The sequence below is a fragment of the Oncorhynchus mykiss genome, chromosome 16 (assembly GCF_013265735.2).
Source record: "Oncorhynchus mykiss isolate Arlee chromosome 16, USDA_OmykA_1.1, whole genome shotgun sequence".
Lineage (NCBI taxonomy): Eukaryota > Metazoa > Chordata > Actinopteri > Salmoniformes > Salmonidae > Oncorhynchus > Oncorhynchus mykiss.
The window spans coordinates 26369973-26383266 of record NC_048580.1 but is presented as its reverse complement, the minus strand read 5'-3'; the positions used below and the strand labels follow the sequence as shown (position 1 = coordinate 26383266).

Here is a 13294-nt window from a genome sequence, read left to right as displayed (position 1 = left end):
GTTTACCATCCATTTAAATGTGTTAACTGTGTTATCACTCAAATATAAATTGTAATAGGACAGAACAAGTATTATTCAAATGGTGTAGCTGGCAAATACAGATATGTTATGCTTTGCAATTGTATTAAGAATGTATTAGTGATCTACTATTGGCAGATGTGAAAAAAACATTACCATCCATTTCTGCTGTGTTTAAAATTGAATTATAATCATTAAATAGTTTACTGTAATATGCAGTAAACTAGTTCTTCCAATCTTGTAGCTGGCAAAATATGGGCATTTTATATTTTCAAATGATGAATGATATACTGGTGGCATACGTGAAAATGTTTACCATCCATTTTTACTGTGTTCAAATTAAATTATAACCCCCCCCCCCCCAAAAAAAAAAAATCACTGTAATATACAGTAAACTATTATTTTCCGATGTAGCTGGCATAATATGGGCATGCAATGCTTTGCAATGTTAACTCCAATACTGTATCAACCATTGTGTTATACACAACGTTTGTAGCTGGTTATGAATGTCTCAAATAACACAGGTTAATATTGGTCATTATCTGAATTTCCTGACTTTGAGACAATGACATTTGTATTTGAATTTGTTATGAACAAGGTAATGGTATGTTTTTCTTATGTAGTCATTTACTTTTTATTTTTCAGTCAGTCTCGAGGCATGATCATGAACAGCATCTTAAAATCCATCTTTGAAACTTTGAAAATATATTTTATGAAACAGCATATTTCATAAATTAATGAACACAAGATTTCTTCAGAACAGGTCAACTTTTAAGTCAATTTTTTCAGCTTTTACATTGCCGTTGGCTTTTCGATGGGCCATGGCTTATAAAATGGAATTTTGTATGCATTTTCACACACACATTTATTTACAGTATTTATTCTGTTCATCCTTTCCCTTTACAATTAGAAATGGTAGACTTTTGTGCAGTTATGTCCTGATATAACACTGTTGATATAACACTGACTAACTACAGTAAGGTGAAACAACATTTTGGTCATAAAGTCTATCTTGTTCAATATCTTTGTTTCAAAACCCCCCGAGCCTAGGTGAAAAATCTGTGGATGTGACCTTGAGCAAGGCATTTAACCATAATTGCTCTGGATAAGAATGACTAAAATCTCAAATGTTATTAGTGACACCAGGACCTAGACAATTACGTGGTGCAAACAGAAGGCTGGAGGTAGCCCAAGTTTTTGTTTTATGACAACACAAGAGCAATTGGGTTGTCAAGCAGGTTCACATATTCTGGATCTGGCTATACTGAGTATCTGCACATTATTGGATTTGAGGCTGAAGATGAGGCAGTCTATAGTTGCACTTGTCATAACTGGGTCACTGGCATACACCTAGTGCCACAATTGCATGAGCAGCCTGTACAAAAACCTAACTCCATTCAAAGCAGGAGAAACCTTCAAAGCTGTTGCCCATCACTACTGTCATTTCCACCATTTTCATCAAACTGACCAGACATTTATAATTTGAAATCAACATACAACAATGTGTCAATCATGTCCATTTATCTAAAATATAATATCGATATGCATCTATATTATAATTCTCAACACCTGCATGCTAAAACAAGGGCCGCGATGATACCAATATTGAGATACTCGGTAGAGAAGGGAAGTGTTATTTCCTTCATGATGTCTTTTAATTGTATGTGAGGGGACCTCTAATGAGGAATGCTGTGTTGCAATAAGCATTTATTAACTTGCCTCTATTTGATATTTCAACAACTGAAGCCAGTTCTGCCAAGTTTTTAAAGCAGACGTTTACCATCAAATCATGTTATATGTAAATCCCAGAGAGAAAGAGAGAGTGTTAAAGACTGGAGTGGGAGAATATGGGTCACTTGGACTGTACGTGGACATGCTTAAATCCACTGACAATAGCCGGCTGGGTTCACTGAAGACAGTAATGCTGCTCGTGTTTTGCGTTCTCTTGTGTAGCGATCGATTGCTACTGCCTGAGTCGTCTGATGTAAAGATGGATGCCTTCCGATATAGGTAAATAAAATAAAAACATTTATGGACTGGCATGTATCTAATTGTTGTGATCGTCAAGGCTAAAGAGAGCTACACCGTGACGTGATATTTTTCTTGTGACACAATGTATCGAGTTTTTAAAACGAACAGCAGCAGTGCACTAAGCAAACCATAGCGTGCTTCGCAGTAATCTGTTTCTTGAAGTAACATTCAATGTCTTACAATTGCTTCCGATTGCACCATATGTTAAGTTGATACATTTATTTCCAGTATTTTTTGTTATTTTCTGTAAATGATCACAAAATATCCCCCGTCTCTTTCTGCTAATCTGAAATCGACACGAATACAATGGTGTCTATCTGCGTTATTTTCAATTGTGCATACTGGACAATGTTATGCCCCATAGTAGGGGCCGAGGACTTCTGTGTGATTTTTAAAAAAATAATATAAGGAAAACATGTGTTCAATGCTGTTCTGTGAACGATATATGATGCGAAGCAGGACACGTAACATGTTATCTGATTTGTACGACAAACAACGAATAATCCAATTATTTTTTGTCATAAATGACAGGTTATAAACGTGAATAGCCTAGATTCCACTTTTTTAATATAATTCATTGTGCATTTAGTTGTCACCCTTTGTTACAATGTTTCATTGCTTGTTGTTGCTCCTGCTCCCCACACTCCTTACCATGACTCATTGAAATATATTTTACATTGTAAATGTCATGTATGAAGATTAAATTATGTGTTATGATATGTGTATTCTCTCTTGTCTGGTCTAGCCCCGTCTTGGCCAATGCATGCTGCTTTACAGCATGAACACAGAAGTGTGGGCTCATCTTCTAATTCTGGCAAATGAAAATGGATGAGATTTCGATGTCCAGCCTGGACAACAGCAAGCTGGAGGTAAATATAGTAGTAGGTTTGGTTTAGTCCTGTGTGGACTATACATAAGGGTATCGTTTTTTTACCCACACTTTTCATTTTAGTCTTAGACAAAGGCTTAAACATTTGGACTGTGTGTCATTTTGGACTGCAGCTATGGCTGATGCGTAACCTGGCCGGCGCAATTCAGCTTGACTGTTTGGCCCTAGTGTGAATCAGTTCTGTAGCCAACTCTTCTAACAGTATCATTCCATAGAAAGGCTATATCCTGGTTCTATATAATAATGCTGGGTTGGTTGGCAGGGCGTAGCTCAGGACATCCTTTCTGACCTGGTGGAGGATGCTTGTCTGGGCCTGTGCTTTGAGGTCCACCGGGCCGTCAAGCAGGGCTACTTTTTCCTGGAAGACACGGACCAAGAAACCATGAGGGACTTTGGTATGTATTTCTACTTTCTACTCACCTATGTTTTCAAATTATTGTTTAACAATGGTTAAGATAAAGACGTGTACAGACGATATCATTCCACAAGTTTTAATTTGCTAACTACACCACCATACAATGATTGCAATATATAATATATACCTTTACTATGTAAAGTGCTTTGAACTACAATTTTTTCTTTCTCTTTATTTTTTTGCATGAGTAGAAATTGTGGACCAGCCAGGAGTGGATGTGTTCGGGCAGGTGTACAACCAGTGGAAGAACAAGGAGTGTGTCTGTCCCAACTGCAGCCGGAGCATCGCTGCGTCACGCTTTGCCCCGCACTTGGAGAAATGCCTGGGCATGGGGCGCAACAGCAGCCGCATAGCCAACCGCAGGTTAGCCCCTACCAAATACTAATTGAGTGTATGTAAACTGCTGACCCACTTGGAATGTGATGAAAGAAGTAAAAGCTGAAAAATCAGTCTCTCAACTATTGTTCTGACATTTCACATTCTTAAAATAAAGTGCTGATCCTAACTGACCTAAGACAGGGAATTTTACGAGGATTAAATGTCAGGAATTGTGAAAAACTGAGTTTAAATGTATTTGGCTAAGGTGTATGTAAACTTCCAACTTCAACTGTATGTCATATTGATGCGTTGATTACTGACATCTTTAAAGGGGTGGCTAAACTCACTAAATTTGCCTCCCTTTTCCACATCCTTGTTATGAAATGCTAGAAGCCATGACTGAAGCAACGAGGGTTTGAATGGGGAGTGTTATGTTCGCTAATAGCCTGGCGTTGTGTGTTCCTCTTTACTGATCCTAAACAGAAACCATACTTTACGAGATGAATGGCTTAGCAACCACTTGACGCAGCATGGCAACGTGAACGTGATTGGTCAAGAATCTTAAACCCTGAGCATTTCCTCCTTTCTAGAATACCTATGATACTTGTGTTTATGATGCTAATGTTATCTCACGAATGTGAGGATGTTTGAGTTGGGTGGAGGGAAAACAAGCCCTTTTATAAAGACCAAGTCTTGTTCTTTCAACATAACATTGGCAACTATGTATTGTTTCATGTAAACAAGACTGAGGCGCTGTGTGCTAATGGGTATTTCTGTTGTCTGTAAAGAAATGGGCAGGCTGTAGGTTGATTCTGCTGCACTCAGCTCAGCTGCTTCTCCGTGCAGCGTTTACCATCCCCTTTTAGTGGGCAAGACTGGGCATGATTGAAATCAAAAAGAAAATCACAAATATCCAAGGATTTAGGAATTTATGTCATAGTTTTGGAAGATATTGACTTAATGACCAAAATGATCCTATTTGCGCTTTGTATTACATTTTGGCACTAGAATAAATGTTTCTGACTAATGTTGATGCCTCAGGCCGTTTTCAACCAGACAAGTATTTTTGTTTTGGTTCAGCTAACCTTTAAACACAGCTACCCTAATACCAGTTGACATTGCAGTGCAGACAGCAATGTAATGCCGTTAAGACTGGAGTTGCTGCCTCGAATACCCAAGCCGACAAGGTGAAACATCTGTTGATGTGCCGTTGAATAAGGCACTTAACCCTCATTTGCTTCAGGGGCGCTGTACTATTATGGCCGACCCTGTAAAATAACACATTTCACTGTGTCTCTCTGGTGTATGTGACGATAAAACATTTTCTCATACCACAACAGGGTAGTATTATTTTCTAATCAAATGTAGTTTGCACACTTTTCATTCAACTGTAGCCTTACTTTCTCTAGCAATCCTGAAGGAAGGATTCTTTCAAGTACTTTGCTTTAGCCTGCCCGGAGTAACAGACGGGCGGAGTTTGCCGTTTTTGAGACTATTCTATTGGTCCATTAAACCACACAAGCTCAATTAAGCGCAGATTAAATATTGGAAATGATTTCAAATAATTAAGCGCAGATTAAATATTGGAAATTATTTCAAATAGTATTTTGAACCCATGTCTGGCCATAAATCAATGGATGATGTCACTGACTGTCCTTTCTTCCCCACACAGAATAGTCACCGGCAACAACACTAACAATAAATCAGAGAGCGACCAGGAGGATAATGATGACGTCAATGATAACGACTGGTCCTACGGGGCGGAAAAGAAAGGTAAAGGACTGACTTTCACCCTCCTTTTCATGGTGATCTGGGTCCTGTTTAGTAGGCAGAAAACGAGCGCAAACGTTGTGAAACAGAAAGGTACCACATGACCTTATCCAATAAGAACAGAGGTTAAATCAAATCCCATTTTTATTTGTCACGTGCTGAATACAATCAAATGCTTACTTACAAGCCCTTAACCAACTATGCAATTTTAAGAAAAAATAAGTGTTAAAGTATTTACTAAATAAACTGAAGTAAACAAAAAATACATTCAAATTATAATGAAAAAAAATAAGAAATTAAAAATAAATAAAGAGAAACAATAAAATAGCAGTAACGAGGCTATATACAGGGGGTACCGGCAGGGTTGGGTAGGTTACTTTCTAAAGGTAATCTGTTAGTTACTAGTTAGTTACCTGTTCAAAATTGTAAACAGTAACAACTTTTGGATTACCCAAACTCAGTAACGTAATCTGATTACATTCCATTACTATTAGATTACTTTCCCCTTAAGAGGCATTAGAAGACAAAAATGTATGTTAGCAATTGAACAACAACTATTGTAGGATAAATCAATGTTGAAGTTTACATAGCTGGCTATATATGGATGTAAAATGTTACTTTATTGGTTGGTTATGTAGGCTTCTTCTAACCCATCGCTTTCTACTACATATAATAATACGATTCAATTATATCTTTACATTAAAAACCAAAGTCTATCAGAATTCCAATAAATGTTTTACCCTTTGATCTTCAAGAATAGGATTTGAAAGTATAGATTAGCCAAATAGTTTTACCTGAGCATAACCCCAAAACTAAGGACTTATTAGCCAGCCCTACTTTGTTTCTGATTTTGTTGTCATGGAGAACTGATTGGGCTCATTGATTCGAGTTGAAAAATAAATGCTGCGCTCATGGAATGGCATGCTTTGAGTGCTGTTGAAAGGTGCTATTTACATGTGAAAAAGGAATGCCATATGCTGCATTTTCTATAGGCTGATTGTTTACCTTTTTGTTGGTGACACTTTGATATCTTGATAATCTGTAACTGTTTAAATGGTAAATCCACAGATGAAACAATAACAAAAAGGCTACCCCACCTCGGTTTTGGTAAAAAGCTGAGGGATGGGCCTGGAGAAATGTAACCACACCCAGATTAATAGACAGAGCTATGGATGTATGGACTGACCATCCATGTTATCAAAATGATTGTTTTAACCATGTTGTGAGGCTGTACGGTGTTTGTTTACATTTACAATGTTTACAAACATTGGAGAAAAACAAGCTTATATTTTGGGTTCTCGTGGAGTGTGACAGTTGAACTAAGCTCGAGGCATTTATATAAGTTATATTCTTCAAGAATCAATGGATATATATCATTTATACATCTAAAAATTGATGTGGCAGATAGACTTAAAGTGGCAATCAAAAGTGTGCATGTGTCCATTAGACCTATGGAGAATAAAAACAATTTAGCAATAAAAGCCCCACTTTTACTCCATAGGCTGGGATGCGCACTATGCAGCTGTTGCAAGAGCATTTTTCACTGGCTGTGTGATTCACATCAATGCGCTATGTAGATGTCAATAATAAGTGATATCCGTATCACCGTAGACGACACCACTGCTGTCATCCTTACCTCCAAGCGTTTATTCAAGTTGGATAATCTTTCGATGCCGACAGCAGTCGCACCATTGGAAGACATAGTTTGGACTGTAGCCTAGAAAAAGCCTATTCATGCTCTTGTCCCGAGATCCATCAAACACATTTGGTGTGTCATCATAGTGGTCTCTGACTTGTGGTCAGACTCGCTCACGTGGAACAAATTTAAACTTGCACCTTTTTTCAATACTGATTTGAATGTCATTGAGAAAACAGAAGTGTCAAGGATTTCTTTTCGCAAACATGCTTTCTGAATTTAAAAGTACTCCTCGACGTAATCATCTAGTTTTTCAAAAGTAGCTGTAATCTGATTACAATATTTTTTCTGGTATAGTAACAGATTGCAGTTAGGTTTTTTGTAATCTGTTACTCCCCAACCCTGGCTACCGGTACAGAGTCAATGTGCGGGGACACAGGTAGCCATTTGATTAGCTGTTCAGGACGCTTATGGCTTGGGGGTAGAAGCTGTTAAGAAGCCTTTTGGACCTGGACTTGGCTCTACGGTACCGCTTGCCGTGCGGTAGCAGAGAGAACAGTCTATGACTAGGGTGGCTGGAGTCTTTTGGAAATTTTTAAGGCACCTGGCATAGAGGTCCTGGATGGCAGGAAGCTTTGCCCCAGTGATTTACTGGGCCGTACGCACTACCCTCAAGTGCCAGTTGCCATACCAGGCAGTGATGCTCTTGATGGTGCAGCTGTATAACTTTTTGAGGATCTGAGGACCCATGCCAAGTCTTTTCAGTCTCCTGAGTGGGAATAGGTTTTGTTGTGCCCTCTGCCCTCAGTGTGTTTGGACCATGACAGTTGGTTAGTGATGTGGACACCAAGGAACTTGAAGCTCCCAACCTGTTCCACTACAGCCCCGTCAATAAGAATGGGGGCATGCTCGGCTCTCCTTTTCCTGTAGTCCATGATAATCTCCTTTGTTTTGTATCACATTGAGGGAGAGGTTGATATTCGAGGTCGACCGATTATGATTTTTCAATGCCGATACCGATTATTGGGGGACCAAAAAAAGCAGATAGTGATTAATCAGACAATTTATTTATATATATATATATATATACATACATACATACAGTGCCTTGCGAAAGTATTCGGCCCCCTTGAACTTTGCGACCTTTTGCCACATTTCAGGCTTCAAACATAAAGATATAAAACTGTATTTTTTTGTGAATAATCAACAACAAGTGGGACACAATCATGAAGTGGAACGACATTTATTGGATATTTCAAACTTTTTTAACAAATCAAAAACTGAAAAATTGGGCGTGCAAAATTATTCAGCCCCGTTAAGTTAATACTTTGTAGCGCCACCTTTTGCTGCGATTACAGCTGTAAGTCGCTTGGGGTATGTCTCTATCAGTTTTGCACATCGAGAGACTGACATTTTTTCACATTCCTCCTTGCAAAACAGCTCGAGCTCAGTGAGGTTGGATGGAGAGCATTTGTGAACAGCAGTTTTCAGTTCTTTCCACAGATTCTCGATTGGATTCAGGTCTGGACTTTGAACACTTATTTTAACTAAATATAATACATAAATAAAATCAATTTAGTCTCAAATAAATAATGAAACATGTTCAATTTGGTTTAAATAATGCAAAAATAGTGTTGGAGAAGAAAGTAAAAGTGCAATATGTGCCATGTAAAACTAACGTTTAAGTTCCTTGCTCAGAACATGAGAACATATGAAACTGGTGGTTCCTGTTAACATGAGTTTTCAATATTCCCATTTAAGAAGGTTTAGGTTGTCATTATTATAGGCATTATGACGTGTCGACTATTTCTTTCTATACCATTTGTATTTCAAATACCTTTGACTATTGGATGTTCTTATAGGCAGCCTAATCTCGGGAGTTGATAGGCTTGAAGTCATAAACAGCGCAGTGCCTCAAGTATTGCTAAGAGCTGCTGGCAAATGCAGTAAAGTGCTGTTTGAATAAATGCTTACGAGCCTGTTGCTGACTGAGCGGGGGTAGGTAAACTGCTATATCAAATCATAGACTTAATTATAATATAATAAACACACCGCAATACGAGCCTTTGGTCATTGATATGGTCAAATCCAGAAACTATCATTTCGAAAACAAAGCGTTTATCCTTTCGGTGAAATACAGAACTGTTCTGTATTTTATCGAACGGGTGGCAACCCTAAGTCTAAATATTGCTGTTACATTGCACAACCTTCAATGTTACGTCATAATTATGTAAAATTCTGGCAAATGAATTACGGTCTTTGTTAGGAAGAAATGGTCTTCACACAGCAACAAGCCAGGTGGCCCAAACTGCTGCATATACCCTGACTCTGCTTGCACAGAATGCAAGAGAAGTGACAATTTCTCTAGTTAATATTGCCTGCTAACATACATTTATTTTAACTAAATATGCAGGTTTTAATTGATTTTAAGAAAGGCATTGATGTTTATGGCTGGGTACTTTTGTGCAACGATTGCGCTTTTGTTAAATCATCACCCGTTTGGCCAAATTGAAGTAGGCTGTGATTCGATGATAAATTAACAGTCGCATTCATTATATGCAACGCATGACACGCTAGTTAACCTTGTAAAATCATCAACCGTGTGTAGTTCACTAGTGATTATGTTAAGATTGATTGTTTTTTATAAGATAAGTTTAATGCTAGCTAGCAACTTATCTTGGCTCCTTGCAGCCACAGGTCCTTTTGACGCTGCACTCGTGTAACAGGTGGTCAGCCTGCCACACAGTCTCCTCGTGGATTGCAATATAATCGTCGTCCAAAAAGGCAGATTCTTCTGAAAACTTGAAATCGGCCCTAATTAATCGGCCATGCCGATTAATCGGTCGCCCTCTAGTTGTTATGCTGGAACCACACGGCCAGGTCTCTGACCTCCTCCCTATAGGCTGTCTCATCATTGTCGGTGAAGTTAATGATGGTGTTGGAGTCGTGCTTGGCCATGCAGTCATGGGTGAACAGGGAGTAAAGGAGGGGACTGAGCATGTACCCCTGTGGGGCCCCCGTGTTGAGGATCAGTGTGGCATATTTGTTAATACCTACCCTTACCACCTGGGGACGGCCTGTCAGGAAGTCCAGGATCCAGTTGCAGGATCCAGGTGGTCTGCTTGAAACATGTTGGTATTACAGACTCGGTCAGGGACAGGTTGAAAATGTCAGTGAAGAGACTTGCCAGTTGGTCAGTGCATGCTCGGAGTACACGCCCTGGTAATCTGTCTGGCCCTGCAGCCTTGTGAATGTTGACCTGTTCATGGTCTTACTCACATTGGCTATGGAAAGCGTGATCAAAGTCGTCCGGAACAGCTGGTGCTCTCCTGCGTGCTTCAGTGTTGCTTGCCCAGATGCGCACATATAGAAATCATTTAGCTCGTCTGGTAGGCTCGTATCACTGGGCAGCTCACGGCTGTGCTTCCCTTTTGTAGTCCGTAATAGTTTGCAATCCCTGCCACTTCCGACGAGCATCGGAGCCAGTGTAGTAGGATTCAATGTTAGTCCTGTATTGATGCTTTGCCTGTTTGATGGTTCATAGTTGGGCATCTGCATCATCTGACAACTTCCGTATTGAGCGAGTCACTGGTACTTCCTTCTTTAGTTTTTGCTTGCTTGTTGTTTTCCATTGCAAAATGTTTTCCTACAGTGTGCCCTACGAAACACAACCCTGGTGACTGACAGTTATATAAATTGTGTCTACTCACAAGAGTAGACACATGGAAATTAGAATCCTATAATGGTGAATACCAGTAGTCAATCTTTACATTAATTTGAACTGAAACAGAGTTGACTTCAACTGTGCACATGCAAAAATGTAGTTGTATATGTTTGATCTTCACTTGATATCTAGTAGTAAAACAAATATGCTTTGAAGTGTTATCAATGTGCTTGGTTCTCTTGTGTATTTGTACATTATGATATCTTGTAAATCATTGAAATGATGTCCACGTGTCTTATAAAATGCTCTCGTTTTTGCAGCGAAGAAGAGAAAATCAGATAAGGTATTTGCACTTTCTTTGAAACAACCATTAAATATTTTCTGTAATAACATAGTTTTGCCACTAGTTGATCATTCTGCTTTTCTTGATGCTTTATCTGAATAGAATCCACTGCCACAGCTGAATTTCAAGTGAGAAATCGAAGGGAGAATGTTGATTGGCACTTGGGGTTTGTGTAGTTGTAACCAATCTAATAAAATTACTACAGGAAAGCACGGCCAAAACAAACCATAAAAATAAAGTTATCTTAATATGTTTGTAAAGTTTCCAACAGTATGCAGCATGATCCTGAAAGGCGACGAGACCAAATTTCGATTTCTTCAATTTTAATATTTGTTGTGATTTGTCAAGCTTTCTGTTAAACAGAACATATTGTTTTTATTGAATAAGACAATTAAATTACAAATTTCTTATAGTTTTGTGTAAACTATTTTGTTTTATATGTACATAAATATATATTTTCCTTTTTTATTGTAGAATCCAAACTCACCCAGGAGATCCAAATCATTTAAACATAAGAGTGGTAAGTTATCATCATTAGTCTGTAACTACAAAATGCATGGTAATTGTGACAAATGGAGCGATTGCTTTAGGCCTCATTCTTTGGATAGGCCTAATACACACTCTGGCATTAATTCAATAGTATGACAGTGTTATGACAAAGGATATACTGTATGTAAGTTGTCCCTGAGACGCTCTACCCTAGTTCTAGGTCATTGAGACAGAGATTAAGTAAGGTGTGTACTGTGGCTCATATGAAATATAAGCTATCCTACAGATAATGGTGTTTTGTATTGCAGTTGCGCTGTGAATCTAAGAAGATATTGCTATTTTATATTAAGGTGGTTCCAGAGATCATTTGACAAGTGTAACTAAAATAAAAACCTCCTGGACCATCCCCATAATCAGATTTTCACAGCCACAGTATAATTTCCTTGGAGTGGAGAATGGAGGTGACTTTGATAAATAGAGTCAGTCTGTCTCCACAGGTATGATGGGCCCCAGACGGCGTATGGACAACCAGGAGAGCCCACGCATGCTGATGAAAGACGAGGCCTTCCCCCAGTGACAGACACACAGGAAGACCATTCAGAGTCCACCCTGGCTCCTTTTGTTTTTCAATGGACCGTGACAGATGTGTAGTAGACTATTGCTAAATGGGTCGTGTTCATTAAGCACCACACTGAACAAAACTGACTGATACATGGAGGTAGTGACTGAACTTCTCCAATAAGAAATGCTTGTTTGTTTTTCCATTGTGAAACATTTTAAAATGTTTTGTTACTATGTGCCCTAATGAACACAACACTGCTGAAGCAGTCCAGTTTTTCCTCTCCACCGAATCGTTGCACCAATAATCATTATTTTATATCATACATTATTTTATCGATAGGTAGCTCTTGGCTGGCCTCTTTACGAAATATTGTGTTAGAGCAACAGATAAGGAGTGAGGTCGTACAGTGGCTAGGCAGAGGCAGTCGAGGTCAGAGCAATGGATACTAAGGACCATTTGATTATGCACTGACTTTTTGATGATATCAGTCAAGAAGTCTTTTCAACTCATTTTTTTGACAAGAACATAATTATGGACAAATGGACAGTTAAAATCAGAAGTCGCACAACTTACAGGCAATAATAATTAATGGTTTGTCATTTTATTACTCCATATTCAGTGTCAACATCATGATTCTCCTACTGATGAGTATGCTGAAAGGACTCCCGTCACTTGTCATATACCTGTGGAAATAGGTTTTGAAATAAACTGCAAACTCCTTGCAGTAGAACATGGGTTAATCTGTTTCATTGTAGATGAGTAGTTAGTTAGGCTTGTTTTCTAGCATTCAAAACATTCTTTATTATTTGTTTACATTGTAAAGGGTTATATGTCTCCTCAGTGTTGTGATAGTGTAAATATTTAAATAGTTGAAATGCTGCTATCATGGCTTTGTATTTGTTCATCTGTCAAGTAATAAACGATTGTCATCTGTCGATGTGTGATATTTGAACTGCGAGTATAGGAATTAAAATTATGTTTGGCTTGATGTGGGCTGATGCATACATCTGGGGAGGGGGGTTGCAACAAAGCCAAGATTTAGTAAACACTTTTCTGTTGAATGAACCTGAACATACCCTAAGCCTTCCCAGCCTGTAGTGCACTCAGTCGTGAGCAGGGGAGGCTGTTGATTGCCTGTTGTGGAAATGCAACATTTTGC

The 13294-nt window shown here is 38.6% G+C and overlaps 1 protein-coding gene across 2 annotated transcripts; it reads left to right on the top strand.

Annotated features, from left to right (window-relative positions):
- Positions 1-1711: 1711 nt before the first annotated feature.
- On the top strand, positions 1712-13070 carry LOC110491737 (ataxin-7-like protein 3). Of its 2 annotated transcripts, none has more exons than XM_021565425.2 (8): positions 1712-2028; positions 2795-2918; positions 3201-3333; positions 3545-3716; positions 5344-5444; positions 11062-11084; positions 11559-11604; positions 12058-13070. In XM_021565425.2, the coding sequence occupies exons 2-8, from the start codon at positions 2868-2870 to the stop codon at positions 12222-12224; spliced, it is 693 nt and encodes a 230-aa protein (XP_021421100.1). In that variant the 5' UTR covers positions 1712-2028; positions 2795-2867; the 3' UTR covers positions 12225-13070. The 2 variants fall into 2 exon arrangements, with proteins under 2 accessions (XP_021421100.1, XP_021421101.1); XM_021565426.2 differs by having other exon boundaries at positions 1871-2028; positions 12071-13070.
- The last annotated feature ends 224 nt before the right edge of the window (positions 13071-13294 follow it).